Below are 23,955 nucleotides of genomic sequence, written 5' to 3'. Positions count from 1 at the left end.
ACAATACAGAGTTTGCCATATTATATAGAAACAAGAATGTTTTTCATCTTTCTTTCCACCCACCCACCGGTCTGAGTTATTATGAAAACTAAAATAAGCTGAATTGAGCTAGACCAGTGAGATGGCAACAAAAATCAGGATTGTTACAAAGAGCCTTATCTTTAATGTCTGCAGACTACTCATATAAGACTAAGAAACAAACTGTGATATATCCCCCACAACCAACATTTAGAATTTCTTATAATGTTCTTCCCACTCTCCTAAAATAGCTTCTCCACAGAATGTTATGATACTGTATTTTTGATCAGGGTGACAGTTACCAATAATATATTACTTAGTCACTATGAATCTTTTTTTTTTCTTTTTGCAATTTTAAAAAGATAAAGGGAAACATTGACTTACAGGCTATGACTTTATTTATTCCAGTATAAACAGTTTATAGAAAGTATAAATATATTGCTGACAATTCCATGACTGGACCGATCACTGCCTATATAACATTACAAGACAATGGCAAAAGAATACAATGCAAGAAACATTCTCTGGGACTGTATAAAGCATTTTTTCCCCAGTCCCACGCAGAAATTGAGTGCTCTGTGAGACCATAAGCCAACCAAATATATCAGACGTTTTCAGAAGAACCCCAAGGATACATCTGTACACTGAAAAGAGAGACATACAGACAGAGGCACATTGCTGAGAGGCAGGTGGGACATCACAGTCTCTTGAATCTGACATATTAGCTTCCCCAATCTGGCTCCTTCTGGACAATTTGGACTCCCAGAATTCCCATGTTACCTGGAAATTCTGGAACTTATTTGGAGAGCATCATGTTGGGAAATGTTCTTTGCAAATGGAAAGACATATTATGAATGGCTTAGTAGCTGTTTTAATAAACAGCTGTTAGGTACCAATATAAATTATGAAGGATATCAATCAGAAGGTTAAGTTGAAGTAACTTCAAGCAATGTCTGGAAAAGGGTAGCTGTCACCATGCCTACAAGAAAGCAGTGCTGTGCCGGTCCAAGAAACAGCATTATGTTGGCAGGATCATTTTGTTTCCCATGAGGAATGAATAAAAAGAAGAAATGGGGTGTGAGTGTCAGAGCTGGCCCTGAAGGAAGCTATCAAAAGAAGCAGGAAATAAAAATTAAAATAGAATTGAGATTGTGGAAGACCAAGCTAACAAGTCGTTGGAAGGAACAAAGTTGGCTTATTGTAGTAACTGGCTTTGAAAAAGAAGATGATAGAGAACTCCTGGAAGATGTTCACAACTCAGATGTGTGAAATGTCATGACAAGATTTAGGTACACATTTTCCATCAATTCTGCAGGAGATCTTATGTCTACATGATGGATTTCATCTCCATATTATGTAACAGAACTGCTCCAGGGGTCAGCCTTTTCACGCCTACCGGATGAATTTCCTTAAGTCACCAATTCATCAGCAGATCACACAAACCCTGGTTTAACTGATGAGCGGCGGCAGTTGGGGCAACCTCGTGTTCCGTTAGTCTGCAGGCACCTGCAGTGGAAAAGAAGTAGGGGATATCTTAGGAAGGAGTCTGAGTAATGCTCAGAGTTATATTGCAAATCCTGATGGAGGAAGTTGTAACTTTTTCTGCTGTGATCTCCTGCATTGTTCATGGAAGTGAGTGTTTTAAATAAGCGCTCATAATATATTCCTTAACATTAATATTTTAAGGGTAGCTTGCCTTTCTGTTCCTAAAAAGAAATACAGCATAGAAAAGTATAATTAAAACACATGATTAAAATAAACATGAAGTGATAACTGAAAGTTATAATTTAATTGGAATTCACTAGCTTGAAATTATTTGAAGAATAAACCCCTTCATTGATAACTATTTCATTTTTACAATTGTCTGATTACTTCAAGAAGGGAACCAATAATATGAACATCATTTTAACTGCTGCTTTTTTGTGCTTTAAGGATAATATATAAATATTGCTGTGACAATTGGTCTCTTAAAGATTTTTAAGTACTTACATTTTAAAAAATTAATAGTTATATGAGCAACAAGGAACTTTCCCTTCCTCTCTTCCTCAATCCACTAAACGATGTATTCCCAAACTACTTGGGGGTAACCCAGTTCTCTAGTACAAATCTAGGCATGTTTGCTCAGCAATATGTCCTGTTGAAATGCAGAATAAAATTTGATGAATTTTAGTGTCTTTGATTGCAGTAGGACTAGAATGATAAATAATTTGTTCTAATTTCAAAGAGACCTAGTAACAAAGCAATCTGGATCCAATGCATTTTCTTCTTGCATTGAATTTCCTCACCACATAAAAATTAGCAGATTAACCCGAGAGCTGTATACCAGCTAAACTAGGATGGGAACGTAATATGGCCTGAAGGAGCTCAATTGCATTCCAAGACATCTGAATGAGTGGGTCTTAAGGGAGAACAGCCTCCTCCCTTTTCTCAAAGCCCCCATTCCTGATTAATGTATTATTTATTATTATTTAATTTTATTTTACAATATTTGTACACCATCCATTTTGTGAGATTCTAGGCAGCTCACAATAGTAAGCCTGATCAAAAATCCCTCTTCAGGGCAGCCATTTTTCTCTGGAGAGAGAGAAAGAGAAAAAGAAAAAGAACCACTACTTTTTTTCTTGTACTTGTAAGGGTTTCCTCAGAGCCCGGGAAAAAGGGTGGCAGTTTGCAAAATATTACAAGCACAAAACATCTGCACATTTTTTCTGTAGCTAGTGTTGAAATATGGCATTGGTGACCTGTTCGGTAGTCAGTGATGTTCCCAGTGGTTTGGTTACCATGGTCCAGGTCAGTAACGTGAAATTAACCTCTATCCCTAAGGGGAGTAGATATGTTGCCAAAATTAATGTCAGACTCTCTGCAGCCATTTACAACCAAAATCAAGATTCTCGTAGTATCTTTTTAAACTAGATTTATTGAAGAAACTGGTTTAGGTGACAGAAAACCTGGTAGATGGATACATTAGTACCCAATTTATCTCTAAGTTCCTTAGGGTGATGTCTTGATCCTCCTGCTGACCACCTGTTAATGTATGGTAAGGTGGCTACCCATTTTCCTGAGAATTAAAATATTGATACAGTACTGATAGGCAAAGAGTGGTTGTTCATAACTTTCTCTTCATATAGGGCAGGGCCTCTGTGGGGCCACATACGACAATGGGCTGAAGATTCCCTATTTCTGAACTAGATCTTCTCAATGGAATTAATCTTCACTCATTTTTCTCAACAGGCAATGATTAACATGTTAAGCAATGAACATTCTTCATAGAGCATTTTGCCACAAATCTGACCTTCATTTTAAAGGCAGTAGTTACTTGTTTCATTTTACTGTTTTCCAGAACTGTTGCAGACCATGTTTTCTTTACAGAAGAAGGCTGAGCAACTTTGCAACAATATGTTTATTGCAAAATATATGTTTTATAAATGCTTATTCACTATTTGTCATGGCCAAATCAACATGTTCACAGAAGTATTTTTGTTTCTGAATATTTGCAGTGCTATTTAGTACACTCTAAAGTTAGCCTCACTGTCACACACTGGTTGGCAAAAGCACTAATCCATGAGTTCATTTGCTATTTTCCTTGCAATGTAGGCCTTGACAGCTCTTTGTTTACAAAAGGCTGTCCAAGCTATTCCTTTACTCAGATGGAGTGTTGCAATTGAAAAGAAAAGCAGGATAAATAAATCAACATTTTTCTAGTTCTCCTGCGTAATTATAAACATGGTGCTTCTTCATTTATCTGATCTGCCAACATGCCTCATCCCCATCACTTCTCATAATGTAGCAGAGTTAAATCTCAACAGATTATTTCTCACTGTTAATTTTAGGCATTTTGTTTGAAGCAATTATTTCAATCCAAACAGAGGTTGATGTGGAATCTATTTACATTCTGCTTTTATGATTCTATATATTTATTTCAGTTGATAGGTAACACAGGTTATCAGTTCCTAATAATAATATTTATTATGCACAGTACAAATTAAAACCATTAAAGATTAACAACTAAAACACATCCACCATACATAGTTCAAACAATACCATGCAATAAGGCTAAGTATGTATACACCTATAATTAAATTAAAACAAGTATTAACCTACAGTAGGAACTGCTAAAACTAAGGAGATAGGGTAGGATAACCAGGCTCTACACTAACTCACAATTCAAATAAAAAAGGGTTTTATTTAAAAGCCATCAAATTTTCACAAAGGGGAGCTGATCTGAGAGTTTGCAAGGCTAGGCCCCTGAAAATTGGAACCTGGAGACCACAACTCTGGAGGGAGGCCTTGTTCAGAGAATCACATGGAGCAAGCAGGAATGTTGGGAGAAATAAGGAGAGACTGATACTGGCAGGCTTGTCACCCAAGAACTCTAAACACAAAGACCAGTAGTTAAACTGGGCTCTGGCTTGAATGGGGAGCCAACAAAGAGCCCTGAGCATTAATGAGACATGGGAATAGTCTGGAAGGACCAGAACAACCTGAATGGCACTGTTCCGGACTAAGATGAAGGGACAGAAAGAGGACATGGGGATATCTACCATGTGATTATAATTGCAATGTAGGTGTGAAGCTAGCAAAGCATGTACCACTAAAGCTGCAGTTGCCGCCCTCCCCCCCGCCCCAGTCCTACAAACAGTAATCGGATGAGAATTAGGAACCCACTCTGTAAATTCAGTTAAAAGGCACAAAGTCAGCTCATCATCAGTCAAGACCTTCCCTTACTCTACTAGCATGTGCTGTAATACGCTCTAGGTGCTGCTATGTAATAAACTTCAATATTCTTCTTTGTCTGCCTAATCACCAGTTTCATTAATATAACTTTAAAATAACTTTTTTCTATCAATTTATATACTCATTAATAACATGGGATTGAATTACAAACAGTCTGAAAACTCTTATTTCTATCCAACTTAATTGCTCTTTCCACTGGGATTTTAAAATCTGTTTCTTAATAAAAACCTAGCTCTGACTGACTTGTTACATCGTGGTTTTCTGGATGCTTCCAGGCAAGACATTGATCCAGTTCTCCTGCTTTGTTCATGAGGGTATGGGGTGGGGATGGGCAAGTGAAATATTTGTGTCCAGTTTGTGGCACTTCTATATTTTGCCTTGTTTGCAACATGTGTGCAGCAAGTTGAATAGCAAAAGTGGGCAGCAGGCTGGCTTCATTTTCTACAAAGAGGGTGTGCCAGTGAAAATGAGAATGTGTGTTTTGGTTGCAAGGAGGAATGGGGCTACTCTATCAGTTGAGTGCATGCACAGGAAGGGTATTGTAATAACAACAATACTACATTTAGATCCTGTCTTAGAAAATTCAAGGCAGGGTACATGGCAAATCTCCCCTTATTTTATCCTAACAACAGCCCTACATGGTAGGTTATGCTAAGGAAGGGAACTGGCCCAAAGGCATCCAATTAGCTCCACAGTTAATGGACCTCAGTCCATGTCTCCCTGATTCCAGTTTGATGCCTTAACTACCGTTCTATACTGGCTCTTTTATACAGAAAAGTGGTCAAATTACCTTTCAGCCCAATTCAGTTGTTATGTCCATGGATTCTACACCCAGAAGAGGAAATGTTTAGGGCTATTTATTACATGCAGCTGATAATATTTTGGAAAACCTGCACATTCTGGGTGTTCAAGTGATGCAGGAAACAAAAATGCCAGTGCTTGGCGAATACTTCAGCATAGTATGTAGTATCTAGTATACGCACATGTGACATATACATGTTGTGTGCATGTTATAGTATTAAGAGTTGATTTTCATTTGAATGTTACTTCAGGTGCATGTTTTAAATGGAAACCCACATTTGTTAACATCCCTGAGATTCTAATACTGTCTACAGTAATTTGTTTTTTTTTAGCTCTCAGCTTTCTAATGCAAAATGACTGAGAGAATGAGAAAGCACCAGAGAAAAAGGGAAGAATTGCAACACATATTCGATCACATTGCGTAGCACAGGATTGGACAGCTTGTGACATCTAGTTAAATGCAGCTTCTGACCACGTGTTACATTTTGCTGCATGCTTAATATATACCTGATTTTTCTACTCTTGGATAGGCAGTATAAACAGGGCCATTGGCAAGTTGTTAACCACAGCTGATACTCTGTTTGGCTCGATGGGTTGTGAGTTTTGTGAGTCTGACTCTCAAGCATGTTCCCCAGATTCAGAATGATGTAAGTATCCAATAAAACTAACTTCTAAGTATATTATGCCTGAATCAGAACTCATTAAAATTGGATTGTAAGGATCTGAGAAGCCAGCTAAGAAGCCTGATAAAATGATGTATTCTTGAGAAAGGTCTAAGTAGTAGATTAAAAATCAATTTTGGGAAAAGTATTCCAGCTTCAAGGATAAAAGCTTCAGAGGTAGGTAGCCTTCAGGAGTTGTTTCAATGGAGTGGTAAAAAGGATTTTTAAAACCATGAATGCTACTACAGAACTTCCTTGTTTCATCCATTCTTGAGGAATTACATCCCCCTTTTTTGTCTTTAGATTTTTGCTTTCTTTTATTCCAATATGGTTTGCATTCACCCCTTTTGTCCCTTACTTTAAATGGAAGACATGGGAGCAGGGCAATGCCTGGAGCTGGTGGTTTCTGTCACCAATGGATTCACCACACATGCCACAGTAGAGTTCCATTTCTTCAACACATTCATGGAACTTCACCACATGATTACGAAGTTCCCTTTGCTGACCCTTCGTGCGATAGATCCCTTCACACAGGCAGTGAACCTTCAGTAGGCCAAGCTGTATAAAAGAGAAGATGGAGAAAAACAATCACATGAAAAGGATATTACAAGGGAGGCACTCTATGGATCCAACATACTCCTAGTTCCTGATTCCCCCAAACATTGCGTCTTTTAAGCTTTTGAAATGTGATGTTCTTTTCTCACCCCTTATGCTTCTTCCTCTTATTTTACTTAGCAGAAGCTCACCAACTGTCAGACAGATCCTCCTTTCCTTTGGCCATCTGCTGCCTCCTTTTCCCAACTGTGCTTCTTATAATTCCTATTTGGACTGCTATAGAACTCTGGGGAAAAATGGGTGATTTCATCCATTGATTACCATTTTATCCTATTCATTCAGCAAGCACTTCCTTTTCATATTTATTTAATTGTATACTCTGCAAAATATTCCCTTCTGAAGAGTTCCAGATGAATAATGCTAGCAACGTTGAATGCCTGCGGTTTGGATTTCCCAGTGTGAGACCTGATTTTGTGTGGACATCCCTGATGCTCTGAAATACCACAGGTTCAAAATGTTTCAGGATCTTTGGGCTAAGGTGTGGTATTTTCTCCCATCATCTTTCCAAAGCCATAATTAAACACCTTGCCATTCAGAAAAGTCAGAAAAGAGCTGCAGATATTCCAGATTAGAAGATGCCCCACCTCCCCAGAATCAAAACATCTGGTAGTACCTTTCCATTCTGCTAACCCTCATAGGAGAGCTATTTTTCTGATGACTGACAGAACCTCATCGGCAACATCTAAAGGGTTAACACAAATATAGGCCACCACTGTCCACCCCTTCCTCATGATTCTAGTAGGTTATTACTGATTCAGCATAATACTTGTGTAATTACATTTTGGAGGCCTGTTATCAGGCAGAATTATGACATACATACATATACCCATATTAAATAGAACAGATGGCTTATCATGAATATAGTGAAAAAAATTGCAGATGGGACAACTTACTTTGTTTCCTAGTCCCTCTGCCAGCTCATGAGCCCTCTCAATACTTTCTAATGCCTGTAGAAAGCAGAACATATATTTATTTGATTTAGAGGTTACTCAACTCCGTAAGCTTCTCGGCAGCTTACAAACATTAAAATACAATACAACAATAAAACAGTAAGAATGCAAGCCATGTGCATCCAGAAAAAAACAAATAAAATCCTAGAGGGACTCAATACCCATACTAACCCAAGACCTGGAGGAAAAGCCAGGGTTTCAAAGATATCTTGAACATCATCAGAGTAGGAGCCATGTAAATCTCTGGAATGGGAGAGATGCTATTCTAGAGAGCAAGTGCTACAACTAAAAAGGCATGCTTCCTGGGTCCTGACAGATGGCCCTGTTAAACCAAACAAATTTGGAGTGTATCCACATGGTCTAATTGTATGGGACAGGCAAAAACTGGCACAACTAGGTGGCCCGTCAAATAATCAGGCTTTATGCCATGAAGCGTTTATGGTGAGGGTGAGGTGCCAAGGCATGTAAGGTTCAAGGCATCTTGAAATATGTGATGGTTCAAAGGAACTTGTTGCTTGAATCTGTGATATGAGACTCAGTAGCTGAGGTACAGGGGGTGCCAAGATGGGGAGAACTGCACTAACCTAATCCCTGGAAGTCTAGAAAGTACTAGGAAATGTCTCCTCCCTTTATTTTATAATGTCTAAATACAGTGCATATTCAAAAATATTTATGTATATATTTGATAAAAAGATATATACATAAATACATATACATAAACAAGAACCAGTTTGCTGTAGTGATTAAAGGCACTGGACTAGGAGCAGGGAGACCATGAGTTCTGGTCCTCTCACAGGAATAGAAGCCAGATGTGTGATTTTGTGTCAGTCACTCTCAGCCCTAGACCAGGAACTTGAAAAACATCCGGGAAGAAGGTAATGACAAACCATTTCCACAGTGTTTCCAAGAAAACTGCATAGGCATGTCTATGAAGTTGCCAGGAGTCAAGATTTGGGGGTACCAAAAATATACGTAACTATTTATATTTACATTTATATAAATATATATTCTATCAGCGGTCTCTAGACAGCATACAGATCATAGTTAATAATCCTAATAAAAACCCTTCCTCATCCACATTAAAACAATCATAGCCCTAAAACTAGCTGGGCGGCTCACAGTTTCTCATTCTGGGCCTAAGGCCTACTGATAAAGAATGGTTTTCAGTGCAATGTCAGAAGAGAAGCAGCATGTGTATCTCTGGGGGCAGCATATCTTATGCGGAAGCAACTTTCAGTAGATCATTTCTAGATGTTTAGACCACAATGAGCAAACCATATTTATTAAGGCAGTCCTTGATGAACCCCAGCACTACTCTGTTTATTTATTTGTTTAGAGATAACTGTGTCACACACCTAGTGTGTTCATCTTGCAGATCAAAAGGTACATTGGATAAACAGTTTTAGCCTAAAATTCATGCTGAACATTCGTATCTGCGGTGTTGATTTTACTGTATGGACAGAAAGGCTGTGCCCAGAAAAAAACACTATTCATTTTGGAGCCCATCTTAATGGCTCACAAAAATGCAAATGAATCTAATCAGTTTCTTACTACAGCCTATTACGGACTTTGTCGAGTTCCTTTTGAATCAGCCAGCACTTGGCCACACCAAGCAGCGCTTGAACTTGTCCCAGACGGTTTCCAATCTCAGTCATGATGCTCATGGCGGAATCATAGCGGGGAAAGGCTGTCTGGGTTGTAAGAAAAGGTGTCAGTTGCTGTCCATTACTGCCCTTCTCATACTGTTTCATAGGGGAGGGTCATACCTGTACATCTCCACGGCTGCGGTGGATATCAGCAAAGCAGAGCAAGCACTGTGCTTGCAAAGGACGATCTCCATGCTGAAGGGCAATCTTCATTGACTCCTAGTAAGACAAGCTTGCAGAGTCACAATTTGAACTTCTATCACATCCTAAGGTCTAAATTCTGACTGCTCTGCAAAACAGGAATCTGAGTGAAGAAAAGAACATCTTGTCCTGTTTCCAACCCGCATTAAAGACAGCATCCCTTCTCCCAAATTGTTTCAAAAAATAAATAGTTGAAGGAAGAGATAAGTTATGCAGAACACAAACAGCTTTGGACCTTCCTCAAATAGTTGAAATACTTTACCACTGCTTCAGAGTTTTATTGGGTTTCTTTGCAGTTCAAAACCCACTTTCATCCACCGAAGAGAAGAACCTGTGTTCCTACAAAAATAGCATCTTTTGACAGTGGTAGGTACTGGTGTTTATAGAGGACAAAGTCGTCTTTCAATTTTTTTGCCCCACACTGGGACTTTATAATCAAGAATGAGTTGTATATAAAAAGAAATTGGCAGCTGATGCAGTTGCTGGAAGATGGCTGTAATATGGCCAACAAAACATAGACCAGAAACTAACTGGTTTGTTGCAACACTCTAAACAAAAAAGGTGACTAAAGCATGCCTCCCTGTGGCCAAATCTGCCTTCTTCAGAAAGTGATGCAACTGACATACCACTCCAAACTGGAGAGCCCGTTAACTTTACCTAGTAGACCACCCCGCTCTCCAAGAAGCCATGCTTGTACCTCACAGCATTCCATAGCAACTGGCAAGTGCCCCAGCTTCCGATAGGCTACAGCCATGTAGAACTGGCTCATTGCTCGGTACTTTAAACTCCAGCCCTTTCCATAATCATTCACCAGCTCTACTGCCTTGCATGGGAAAAACAGAGCTTTTTCATAGTCCTTGAAAATAGAAGAAGAGGAAGAAGCAAGGGGTGGGGGTGGGGGTGAGAGGGGGAGATTAGATACAGAAAGACTGCAAAAATGGTCAAAGCTATGATTGTTTGAAGTTTACAGTTATGAAGTCTAAATAGTTTTCATTGATTTTGAGCACCATTTTTCTATGGTAAAAAGGTGGGATATAAATCCAGTAAGGAATAATGTTCATGACAACTTGTAACCTAGACTGATTGATTTAAAAATTATGATGGGAAAAGCCATGGTTTCAACCTGCTTTTATAAAAAGCATCAATAAAGAGTTTGGGAAAGGTGAACTCTTTGGAATATAGGATTGCTCCCGCCCCATTAATCATCTCTTTCCAGTTAAAAAATGAACCAATGATATTACTGTAAATACATGTGTATTCTCTAAATGTGTAACGAGGGTCCAGTATGACAAATTGGGTAACAGTAGTAAAGGTATGGTCTATATATCTGCAGTCTCTGTTAAGACAAGTCAAGTCATTCTCATGGTTCCTTTGAGTTCATAATGAGAAGATTGAAAAATGACTATTGGTGAGAGACTTTGGAAATTTGCTCTTTTCTTTGTGCAAAGCTTTCATTTGTACATTCTGGTAATTTGGAGTTTTAAGTGAATTCAGTTTAGTTTTCTTTAGATTGATTCTCTATTTTTAAACATGTTGACAATGTCATCTTAACTAAAAGAAAGATTCTAAGTTGATTATTTAATAGAAGCATTTATAAAATAGTTGCTTTTTACATGTATATTCAATTGCAATCATATGCATTTCGGTGAACCATTTCAGAATGCTGCCAAAGGAAAAAAATACTTATAACTCACCTTGATACTGAGGAAAATCCCCAGCCTTACTTTCCATCCCACCCCACAGAACATCATTGTTATTGTGGAGTCCTTGGCGCTCTCTGAGCTTGGTTGTTTGCTTGCAAGTGTTTCATTACCCAACTAGGTTACACCATCAGTGCTAGTGAGTGTGGGGTTTGCTCTCTGATGTTACTAGCACTGATGATGTTACCTGGTTGGGTAATGAAATTTCTGGAAGCAACCAACCAAGCTCAGAGAGCACCAAGGACTCCACAGTTCAACTCTGAGCTACATATACTCTCTTCTATAGGGATCATTTTTATTCTTTAAAAGACTAATTTGGATACTAATTTTGAAAAAAGATTCTGCTTTTTCCTAACTTGGGTCTAATATTCACACATGTAAGTGAAAAATGTTTTAAAAAATAAGCTTGTTCAAATTTACACCAAAATAAGCAATGCTAATGTTCAGGGTGATGAACTTTCCTAGAAATAGGGAAATGCTTTAAATTTCTTGTTTGAAAACATTCTCGAAATAAGGAATATTTGTTCTCCAAGAGTTTTACATACAGCAATATGTAATAGTTGTTAAGTTATACTTATTTGATAGCCTTGTCTTACAAATGGATCCATAGACATTAGCACAGAATACTTTGTATGTGATCACAGATAGCCATATCATATGATCCTATCTTTAGCTATATTATGAAAATGCTTGTTGTGAATAAACCCTTGAAATATCAGAAAAGCTTTTCTCCCTTCTTTGGTTTATTGTTAAACTGGTGATAAATATTACTGATACGTTCTGTGATTTCTCAGTGCTCTTCTCCTTTTCTTTCATGATATCCAAAAATAAATAAGACTTTAACAAAATAGAGTGATAGAACTAGATGGCCAAAGTGTAGAAAAAGACTATTTAAGCCTTCTCAGTAGCTAATCAAAATCTCAATTTTTTTACAAATAAATAATACCCATAACCAAAAATGTGGTATAGCTATCTAACTTTTCCTGGAAAATTTTCTCCAATATGTGAACTGATGCAATAGTTCCATTGGGGCTGGGGACTACTAATGGTAGTACCTAGATCTTGTGTGGGCACCAAAATAATGGCCAAAATTTCACAATATTACAAAGCCTCATGATATTTTGATATCCTTTCTCCAAACCTCTCAAGATTTTAGATTGTAATGCCAAAATGTTGTGAGACTAAGTGAACTTGCAAGATTTCAGGCATTACCTAATCAAAACATTAAGATCCCACATATACCATCTTAGAGGAGTCATGTATGGCATTGTTTCCCCAAGCACCATGTACTTGAGCTCTGATTTATGTGATGGTTTCACAAGCTTCAGATGACAAGGTGGTGGTCCACAGAAAGAAAACAATTAGAAACCACTGCACTCTAGGTTCAGTCTATCTTCTGTACAATCCTTCAGACAGTTGGACAAGTGTCTCCATTTCCTTTTCCTCCATTCACATTTTTTACACTTCTGAACTACATTCTCTTCCATTGTCATTTCAGCAATACTCACCTTGAGGTGAGTGTAGAAATTTCCTAGACTGCAACAGACACGACATTCAAGCATCTTGTCATCATTGTTGTGTGCGTATCGCAGAGCTTTCTCAAAACACTCCAAAGCTTTTTGGAAGACACTGAGGCCAAGGTAGGCATTGCCCATACTGAGGTTGACTTGGCCATTTAGTTGCAGGCCCAGTGTTGTACCTCGCATGTTCAGGCAGGTCTTACAATAGGAGATGGTTTTAGGGAATTCACAGAGCTTCTCGTTGCTCCGTGCCAAATTCAGGTAGCTCTCAGTAAGGTAATCAGGATCCTCCAGCTCTCGGGCAGTGTCAATCTGCATGATTGCAAACTTGCAGCAAAAGAACTGGAGTTAAATGAAGTTCTTTCATTTAAGAAGCAATAAGTCTGCTCGTAAACTTCAACCATAATGAATTCATATAATTTTTATTGAATAAATTTTTAACAAGATGAAAACAATACAGACATTAAAAAAGAAACAAAGAAAATAAGAAAGAATAGTGAATAAGTAAAAAAAAAATAGAAAAAGAAAGAAAAAGAAAGAAAAAAAGAAAAGTTTATAAAGAAGCTGCTTCTGATCTTTTTGACAGTGGTTATAAATGCATTTATATTTTACCCTCTCTAAGGCTACATCATAATTTCCTTCTTTCCATAAGTTACCCTTTCTAATCCCCAAACCCATAAATCACAAGTTTTTTTTTCTTTTTTCAGCAAAAAGTCCGTAAGAGGTTTCTATTCGCTAATAAATGTAGTTATTGATCTTTCTCTAATCAAACAAGTTAATTTTGCCATCTCTGCTAGTTCTGTCATCTTCACCAACCATTCCTCCATTGTGAATATAACCATAATGAATTCAGAAGAGAGACAACCACATGAATCACACCCAGATTGGAGTTGAGAATTTGGACTTATTCTGTGGGAGGCAAGGCTTAGACTTACGGGATCTACCTTGTTTTTTTACTAGAAAGTTAAGCTCCACCAATGGTGCCATGTGCAAAATAGTGGCTCAGGAAAGCAGTCAAATGCTAAGTATTAAGGAATATGGTGTTGTATTTGCATATGATTTTGACTGTCTACTTTTGGGGGGGGAATCCAATTTTTAATTAAAAATCCATAGAAAAAAGGAAAAGGAAATAGTTGTTTTCCTATTTACTTAAATGAAGGTTAGAGATGATAAAAGGAAAATTGTGTAAGAAAGCTAAATAATTATAAAGTAACAATATTACATTAAGTAACTCCTTGCTTTTATTTCTTATTGATTTATTTTTACATACAGAATTCTATCTTGTGCAAAGCCAGTCCTGGTGACTTTGTTTCATTAATTTGTTTCTCTTCTGCACATCATCAAGAAAGGGATTAAATGCATCTGGGCTACAGATCCCTGGTTCTCATACTAGACAAGTCTTCTTCCACAACATCTGGATATTTAGGAGTCTCTTTTCGTTTCAGCAACAAAATGCTTTTTTAAACCAGCCTTCAGTTAACTTCTGGCAGAAAACTGAAATACTGTCCTGAATAGATAAGGCTCAGAAAAGGCTCCCTTTCCCTTCCTCTTGACAATCCTAACCCTGATAAACAGTTTTTTGAAGCCAGAGGGGAATCATATGAAAAGAGGTACATTGTACAGTATTTCTGAAGTAATATTTAGCTCTTATTCTCACAGCACAGAAGAAAATGCAATTTCTTCTCTTTTCTGATATCCTTTATACAGTGGTACCTCTAGTTACAAACTTAATCCGTTCCATGACTCTGGTTGCAACTTGAGTTGGTCTCAAGTCGAGGTAAAGTTTCCCATAAGGTTCAATGTAAATACGGTTAATCCATTCCGCCCTCCGAATTTGGTCGCACCATGAGGCAATTTCCCCATAAGGTTCAATGTAAATACGGCTAATCCGCCCTCTGAATTTGGTCGCACCCCGAGGTAAATTTCCCCCATAAGGTTCAATGTAAATACGGCTAAACAGTTCTGAAACATATGCATTTTATTTTTAAACCTCAAAAACCTTCCAAACGCCACAAAACACACCACAAGCCTCACCGAACGTCTCCTTGCTACTGCGATCTCGCCCACAGGAAGCCGCGACCGCGTGGCAGCAGGGCAAATGGCCGCGGATCCGGTTCGTATCTCGAGGTGGAGTTCGCATGTCGAGGTAAATTTTTGGGGCTGGAGCTGGTCATATCTCGAAAAATTCGTAAGGAGGGGCGTTCGTAACTAGAGGTACCACTGTATATTAAAGTAAGGCCTTATAGAGTTGCATGCTCAAACCATAACTTTATCTTTTTCTACAAGCCTTCTAATGCCATTTTTTTTTCTCCTTTCACATCACAGTCAGCTTCCAGCTGTTCTGTTCCTATCTTAGGACTCAAAGTGATTTACAATTACTGCTGCTACCTTGTTTTTATTTTATTTTTTTGTGTTGATTTGTGGTGACTGCCTGGACGAGTCCCTTAACCCTACAGATAAAACATATAGACCAGTTACTCAGCAATAGGGCTATGCGAAGCATCTGAAATGGGCATTTTGCACATGTGTTAGTACTAGCAGGGTACCTGTATGCAAAGTGTTAAACTAGCCATATACTTTGGAATGTGCTTTGCAAAGAGCCTCTTTCAAATGCTTTGCACAGCACTACTAAGCAATTGTCTGTGATGAATTCACAACTATCTGCCAGAATGGACTAAACAGCTAATTCAGCACAGAAAGTACTGTTACACCAGAATTGTGGAGATATGAACTGAAATACTCATTTGGCCACGGAGTTCACAGAATGAGCTTCACTTGAGCTCTTTGGAGGAAAGTCTGGATAAAAATAAATTATAATAAACAGAAAATCCATTTCAGGACTCAATAGATTTTTCTTTCAGTTCCTACCATTTTAACCTGTCTACTTTACTGTGTTACCAATTTAAATCTTATAAAAGCTCTGTGGATATTCTGAATATACTCAGTCCCTTTCAAGGCATCTGGAAGAATATCCTCTTGCCTATTATGTTTTCAAAAAGACCATCTATGGGCTTTATCCTAACAGTCCTGAGAGCAGTCAAATCAGCACATCAGATTCAAACTACTGTGAATTTATGGAACTCACATTACATTTTATGAACATACAGACTTACTGACTTCAACATTAAGTCTTTTTATTCCTCTCCCCAACCTGCTTTTTGTAACATCCTGCCAACAAAGAGTTGAGGATTTTGAACACTGGCCTAAAAGTTAGCTTGATAATGTGAATTTGCAATCCAGAATGCTCCTCAAAATACACATGGATGGATGAACTCCTCTTCTTCCTTATGTTTTTTTCTGTCATCTAATCAGCACCTGGCTATCAACTGTTCAAACAATGCTCAGATTCTTCTATAGAATCCTTTTGTTCTATGCAAAATCTCTCATGCTTAGTTTAAAAAAAAATCTAGTAAACTGAAGGATTAACATTAGAAATCTCTGATCAGTATCTCCAAAAGTAGTTGTACATCTCTCTTTTGTTTCATGTTTGTAGATCCCATTTGGATGTAGATGTAAATACTAAAACTGCTTACAGTTGCTACTTCTACAAGAAATACTGTTCCTAAACGTTTTCATCAGGGAGCCCATTAACTGAGCTATACCTTTGTTGAAAGCCCACAGGCTTACCAGCCTCTATCCCTTAATAAACCTCTTAAAACCTTTACAATACACATTTCCTAACAACCAATATAACCTTTAACCAGATATGAGGATGTTTCTAAACTACAATACCAGTGGTGTTGGGAGTTCAGGTTTCTAGTTCAGTACTGTAGATTTTCCACAGGTTTCTCATCCCAACTTCCCAGAAGATCTAAAGTTACATCCACAAGATAATGAGCTAAGAATAAGGAAAATCCTAATTCACATCTCAACCATGGATCTCTGGATTGCCTTATAAAAACTCTCCTCACCCCTCAAACAGAAATTGTACTTAAGAAGAGAGGACGTTTGGATTCAATGCAATGTATGTAGAAAGCTTTGAAAATTATTTAAGATTTCTACTATAATATATGCCCAAAAGGAAGAACTTGAATTTAAGATCTTCCAAAGCAAGATTTAATAGAAAACAAGTTCTCAGTGAATTTATGACAACGTTCACATTTTAAAAGTAGTTATCTGAGCAGAAAAAAGAGAGTGTTCCATTCAGGTAAATAGTGCTGAAAAATCTAATGATGTGCTATTTGGAAATATCATAACTTCACTAGCATCATAGTATAAACGTGCATGTGTGTGTGTATGAATATCTCTGTGTGTTTGTGTATACATACACACACACACATACTGTATGTATGCATGTAGATACGTGTGTATGTATATACATACATACATACATACATACATACACACATACTGTTTAGCTACAGTTATTTTATACAATGGACAATTATATGAAATAAAGGAGAGCCACAGAGAGCCATTGCGTCACAGGCTTTGCAAAACCAAGCTACCCCCAGGTACACATGCAAATGGCTAACATCGTAACCCCCAACATATTTCATTCTGCAGATAAGAAACATTTAGATTGCTCATTAGGTCTAGGACTGGAGGTGGAAATGCAGAATGGCAGTTTTCAAATGTAAGAATTCGGCAGGGCTTCAATATCTGCAATTTTAAAAGAATCCCAACCAGTGCTACACTTGCAGTTTGGTTGTGGCTGAACTGTAACCTGGAGCCCCACTTTTCTACCCACCACCTTCTCTGTAACATAGCAAGAGAAAAGGACATGCAGCCACACAGAATGTTTTACCTTTAACATATCTTTGTACCTGCCCATCTCCGAGTGAGCAGTGATGAGGCATCCCAGAACGCGAAACCTGCCAGCTGCATCTGTGCTCTTTTCCAAAACCCGCAACCAGACTTGAAGGGCCTTTTCTGTCTGACTGGACTGATACAGCTGGAGTCCTTTTTCTATCTGCTGCTTGGTCTGGTCCTGTCCCATCTCCTTTGTGCTCCAGAGCTGCATATACCAACCTGTCAGGAGAGCAGGCCTGTCTAGGTGAGCCAAAAGAAACAATTTCAGTGAAGTTAGCGCTAAAACAGGAGGATGGATTGCATGGTGCCAAAGCTCAGGGCCACCGGAGTCTCGGATGGTTCAGACTGAAGGAATGTCAATTGGAGATGGGAAGGAGGGCCCACCCAAATGTTAAAGCAGCCACCCTGATCTTCTAGAATAGCATCCTTGCTGCTGCTGTCTTATCAGAGCTTTCTACAACCCAACCCACAAACAAAGTGGAAGACAAGAAAAGCACAGCAAGGAAAGAAGGAAAGAGCCTAAGTGGCTGGAGTGAAATTCAATCGGAATGGCCCCTCCCAGGCCCCTCCCTTCTACTGGGGACAGCTGTGCCCGCCAATCTGGGTCATGTGATCTCACAGGAATGTCAGACTTGGTAACCCCCAAGGTCAGAAAGCAAGCCAGAGCAGCCAATCTCCTTCCCTCTGCGCTGCCTTTATAAATATATCCGAGAAGGCAAATGGAGCCTTTCTTCCAAGAGCTTATCCAGCCAGCTCTTGTACGGCGGCAAAGGCAGCTTTGCAAACACGAAGGACGCTGGATCTGAACTTTTATAGCCTGAAAAGGAAACATCTTTTCTTGAACCAATTAGTGGAAAAAGCAGCATGCAGGACAGTTACTAGAAAAGGGTAGAAACTAACATTTGATATATTTTGTTTCAGTTTTGACAATCCCATTTCAAAAAAGATGCTGCGTGACTGATAAAGATGTAAAAAGAAGCAATCAAAACAATCGGGAAATTGTTCTATCTACCTTACAAGGACAGTTGAAAGCACCGGGAGATTTTTAGTTAAGAATCTACTTTTGGGAGACTGTGACAGAGATAAATAAAGAATGGGCTGAGAAAGGAGAGAGAAGAAAGTAGGCTGTTTCTTGGCAACCAAGGATTGGGGGAAGAAAGAGGAACAGCTGATGAACTGCTGCTTCTCAATTTCCATTATTCCAGCTTAAGGTATTTCTGCTGTTCTTCTCACTGTGCCAAGTCACCTGCCAGTTCTCATCCTAAAGCCCCACCTTAGCATGGTGTATCTTACTCTATAATGTGAGAGAAAGAAAAGTATGCCATTTTTGTAAGACAGCATTCATTCTAATGGCTGAACTGCAGCCAGCTTTTTCTGAAAATGGTGCTATGGGCCCAAGGGACATTTACTTCAGAATGCAGGCGGCCATGAGAAGCTAGCTATAGACACTTTATGGACACTTCATTGCTACTTCCGTTTACCTTGGGGAACAGAATTTGAAGAGATTAACATAGGAATATATGAAACAAGGAAGCATAAAAGAAGAAAATGAGGGAAAAAAAAGAAAAAAAGGAGCTAAGCAGAAATGAAAGAAAGGGAGCTATGACAAGCATCAACATGCGGAATAGAAGAGATTTGGATGAAAGCAACTAATAATATTCTTGCAGCATTTTTGAATCTACCAGCAGATTTACAAGCTGCTGTGATTCATTGCAAGTTATTTTCTGGATAAAATTGCTGATATGCATCAGAGCTGGACACATCATGGGCAGAATCCAATGAGGAGACTGAGGCAATCTCTTGTCAAGTCACCTGGGATTTTTGAGCCTGTGGAAGCTGAGGAAATGGACATTCTTCCATTGTATGAGCTCAGCACCCTGTGAGCTGGATCCTTGCTCTCCTGGTTTATTGGAGCTGCCAGAGAGGGAACAGGCAACTGCATTTTAGGGGTAGTAAATGATTATAAAGAGGGAGTCATACCAACCACCTGGAAGGAAGCTTTGGTGCACCTCTTCCTGAAGTAGTCATCCCTTGAGTCAGCAATGTTGGATAACTTCCACTTTGCTTCCAACCTTCTATTTCTTGGGACAGCTGTTGAGAAGATATTGGGGGTGGGTGGGAATTACACTACAGAAGATCCTGGATGAAGTAGAATCCTTTCTGAAGATGGGCCTAAAACTGCATTGGTCACTCTTGTGGATGATCTGCAGCAGAATTCAGGGAGGAGGGAGTGCAGCCTTTCAGTTCTGCTATGTCTCTCACTGTTGTTCAATATTGTACTCATGATTACAGTATGATTCTGGACTACCTTTGAGAGTTAAGGGACCAAGGCACTGTTACAATGGTGCTATTTCTTCCTAACAGGTGAATCCTCTCAGTAACGCTGGGGTAATGAGAGGTTAAGCACATGACTTCTGTCTAAGGTACTGCAGGGCTTATTTCTCTCCCATTTAACTTTTATATGAAGCTATAGTGAAAAGCCATCTGTTGGTTTGGGGTGAAGTATCACTGAACTGCAGATAATACCCAGCTCTACTTCTCCACCCTTGGCTGAGCAGGAGACCCAGAGGAAATCCTAACCTGGTGTATGGAAGCTAGGAGGGATTCAATCGGATGAAACAAATCCAATTTAAATCCCAGCAAGACAAGAGTAGCTGTTGGTCCAGAAATCATCTGGCTCCATGTCAGTTCCAGCACTGACTCTGGATTGGGTCACACTTCCTCAGATGGAGCACTGGGTTTCTCCTGGATTCATGGTTCCTGCTTGAAAGCGGGTAGAAGCATGCCAGCAGGACCTTCACTGAATTTCATCTAGTACACCAACCACATCTGCTTTTGGAATAGGCTTTCACAACAGTCATTCATAGCCTTATCATCTCACATATAGATTACTGTACTGTACTGTGTTCTACTTGGGGCTGTCTTTTAAAACATATGGAAACTGCAATTGTTTAAAAATGTAGCTGTCTACTTGGTGATGGGCGAAAATTATTTTAGCAAAGCAACATCTATGCTGTGGTATGATGCTGGTTACCAAAAGCTTTCTGAGTACAATTTGAAATGCTGGTGATGACCTCTAACACCTTTCATGGTTTGCATCCTTATTACCTTCATGACAATGTACTTTGATTCTGCCCATACTGTGTGATGGATCGGGGAAGGGATAGTTCTGATCCCCTTCCCTGAGATTGTGAGGAGATGAAGGTTTAGAAGCACACCTTTTCAGTAGTTGCTCTGGCCCTATGGAAGAGCAGGATAATTGCCCATTTTTTTTGAGGAATGGGGTTAAAACCATCCTATTCTGCCAGATTTACAAAGCGTAGGTTGTTAGATACAATGGCTACAACTGCAGTTGCTGTGATTTTAACTTTATTGGATTTTATGCTGAAATGCTGCTTTATGTGTTTCTCTATTTTTATAGTGAGCCACTCTGAGACTATGACTGGGACAGCATAGAAATCTTGTGAATACACACAAACATTTGTCATTTTATTGTAATCCCCCCCCCCCCCAAATTTGTTAAACCACAGTCCCACTTAAATAGGAGAGACTGATACTGGGAGACAGAAGGCTTACGTGACAGTAAAATAAAATTCCCAGCAGAGTCAAAATGGAAATCAGACTTATGAGATCCAAGTTTTATGCTCAAATATCGGTGATAAACCCAGCTAATGTTTTCAATCTTTTCATTAATCCTTGCTGCAGCATACTGGAAGAGAAGCTTACCTGCAAAAATCAAGTAACTTCATTTGCATGTGGAAAAAAATTATTTCTGGATATCAAGCTGGTTTGTATGTTAGCTGGCAATCCAAGCTCCTTTTCAGTATCAAACATCAATAGTTGTGGGGAAGTGCAAAGACAGTTAATGACAGTTGTGCAAGTCAGTACTCTAAAACAACCACCACAATGTTTTGTTTTTGAGACTAGAGAGAAGCATTTTTTTTTCTTCTAGAATTTCTTATTACTCCCTTGCATTATATAGCATATCCCTTCGAGCTAATTAGGAATGTGAAATTTGTCCATCTTAAATGTTTAGTTCTTATGTAATCTGCTTGGTAATATTTATAATTTAACTACTCTAAGCATGCAGCATAATGAGATTATGTCCCAGATTGTAAGGAGTAATGTTTTCAATACTTCCCTGTATTTAAAAAAAAGATAGTGCCTGTAAAAACTACCTATCAGAACATTATAGCCAAGTTTATTTAATTTGGAATAGTTTGTATTAAGCAATATGTGCCAAAAATTAAAAACTAGAAATTCCTCCACCTGCAGTTCAAGTTCACCTGCATCATTTTGTTGCAAGTGTAGACCAGGCTAGAGGTGGTACGTGATGCAATGCCATATGGCTCTTTACACATGATGGCACTTGTACCTAACAAAAAAACTTTGGGAAGAGCTGGAATTTAGTAGCTAGGTAAATACCTGTAAAATGTATCAGATCCGATCCCTAAGAGTATCAGGTACATCCCTGTCTAAATCTTTAATGCCAGTTGAACCATATGGAAAATGATTTATCTCAGTATATGGCAATTACTTAAGTACTGTTACTGGGATTTCAGTAGAATCAAGTTTTTAATTCATAAAAAATGTTTATATTAGAATTCAAGAATGCCATAGCCCACTAGATCAGGGCTCCTGTAAAACCATTAAGGTTTATTTTAGTAACCAGATTGAGTTTTAAGGGCCTTTATTCCCAGGATGGCCTTGTCTGAGAATCCTTTCATTCAAAAATACAACAGGAAATCTTGAACTGTATCTATAATTAACAGAAGTTGAATGGTTAATCTGAAGTTTGATTAGATTTTTAAGCATTTAGTCAAGGGGGAAAAACAGGAAACAAGTAGCACAGCAGAGGCTTTTCTTATACAGTTCTTGCTTCATTCAAACACTGGTTTCACTTTGGTATTAACATATATAATTTCACCAATGTCAAGTTGATAATTCAAGCGTGTCCTCCATTTTCCACTCACCCTTATGAATGACTCTGAAACAGCTGTTCAATTTTCTGTTGTTTCATTATCACAAAACAGATGACGCAGAATTTTGTAGTGGTGCAACAGAGGGCACAATGATTAAATACCATACATTTGAAATTAAGCTAATTAAATATTCATTTAAAACCTTTTAAAAGTCTTTTACAGGGGTTATTCTAGCAGGAAAAAATATTGCAGAAATGGTTCATACAAACCCATAAAAAAGTTCCTGTAAGGAGAAACATGACATGTTTCTATTTTAACTTGATTCAAGGAACAAGAATCCAAGTGATTATTAATATTTATTAGATGGCAGGATTTAGTGCTTATTAGAAGGTAAAAGTTATAAAAGAATTCCAGTTAATATTTAGTATCAAATAGGGCACCCATATATCAGGGCAGCAAAACTATCAGCCCCTTTTCTCCTGCTCTTTCTATGCACAGGACTGGATGGCCCCCTTTTTCCAAAGGCGGGGCAGTTTCCATCTGTTCATTGTTTTGATAACTTCTAGACCTTTTATTTATATAGGAAAATAACTCTCAACACTTGCCCCTAGCTGACTAAACCTCATAATCTTCATATCATTTGGTGTAGGACTTTGCTTCCTTTATACAGTAGTAAAGAAAAAGCCCCCCCCCCAGCATTTTTATAAGGGAGAACAGCTGGCCTGATATTCACTCTCAGTAAATTGAGACTTTGTAGTAATTTGAAGAAACTGCATCCTGCAATATAGTCAAAGTACAGAAGGCCTCCATAGTTGTTTGCTTGTAATACAGATAATCATATTTATACATAACATTCATGGTCTATGAATTCAATATAAATACTTATAATAAAAAGCATAAAAGTTTTGCAATAGCACTTAAAGAGGCAAATACGGTTGCAGGAATTAGGAGGAAAAAAAATCTATCAGACCACATATATTATTTTTATGCTTTAAAAATGTGGCAACCTTCCAAAGGTGATTTAAACAATAAGATAAACTTAACAGAAAGAAAGCTGAATCAGCAATTATGGGATAAACACTTTTGTACAATAAACTACCCCTCAAATCTTGTGTATGTTTATATTTCATACACTAGTCTGTCAGAAAAATCCCTGATAAAACTGATCCTGGCCCAGTCAATTTACCTCAAAGCTGGAAAATAAGCCTTAAAGAAAGTGAAAAGCTCAGAAAAATTCATTTAAATTAAGAGAGGGAAAAAAGGTGAGCTTTTGAGTCTGGGGAAGCAACACTCCAGTGACAGAAAAGATGATATATTACCAATTTATTCTAGCTTCCACATACATTTAGACTAAGCAATCCTTTTTCTTATACCCTGATATCAATATACCAATTTGCCTGCTCTATGTAAGTAAATACAAGGATGACACAAAAA

General features: G+C 38.3%; 1 protein-coding gene across 2 annotated transcripts; it reads right to left on the bottom strand.

Moving 5' to 3' along the window:
• Positions 1-301: 301 nt before the first annotated feature.
• RAPSN (receptor associated protein of the synapse) lies at positions 302-21,069 on the bottom strand. Of its 2 annotated transcripts, XM_007431510.4 has the most exons (8): positions 17,595-21,069; positions 12,836-13,174; positions 10,325-10,483; positions 9,547-9,645; positions 9,349-9,471; positions 7,724-7,777; positions 6,574-6,773; positions 302-1,524 (listed from the first exon to the last, which is right to left on the bottom strand). In XM_007431510.4, the coding sequence occupies exons 1-8, from the start codon at positions 17,808-17,810 to the stop codon at positions 1,452-1,454; spliced, it is 1,263 nt and encodes a 420-aa protein (XP_007431572.1). In that variant the 5' UTR covers positions 17,811-21,069; the 3' UTR covers positions 302-1,451. The 2 variants fall into 2 exon arrangements, with proteins under 2 accessions (XP_007431572.1, XP_025024512.1); XM_025168744.2 differs by lacking the exon at positions 10,325-10,483 and having other exon boundaries at positions 305-1,524.
• Positions 21,070-23,955: the final 2,886 nt, after the last annotated feature.

The sequence above is a fragment of the Python bivittatus genome, unplaced genomic scaffold (genome assembly GCF_059951505.1).
Source record: "Python bivittatus isolate LINGU-HERP-01145 unplaced genomic scaffold, Pbiv_v1 ctg000480_np1212, whole genome shotgun sequence".
NCBI classification, from domain to species: Eukaryota; Metazoa; Chordata; class Lepidosauria; order Squamata; family Pythonidae; genus Python; species Python bivittatus.
This window is presented reverse-complemented; position numbering and strand designations above follow the sequence as displayed.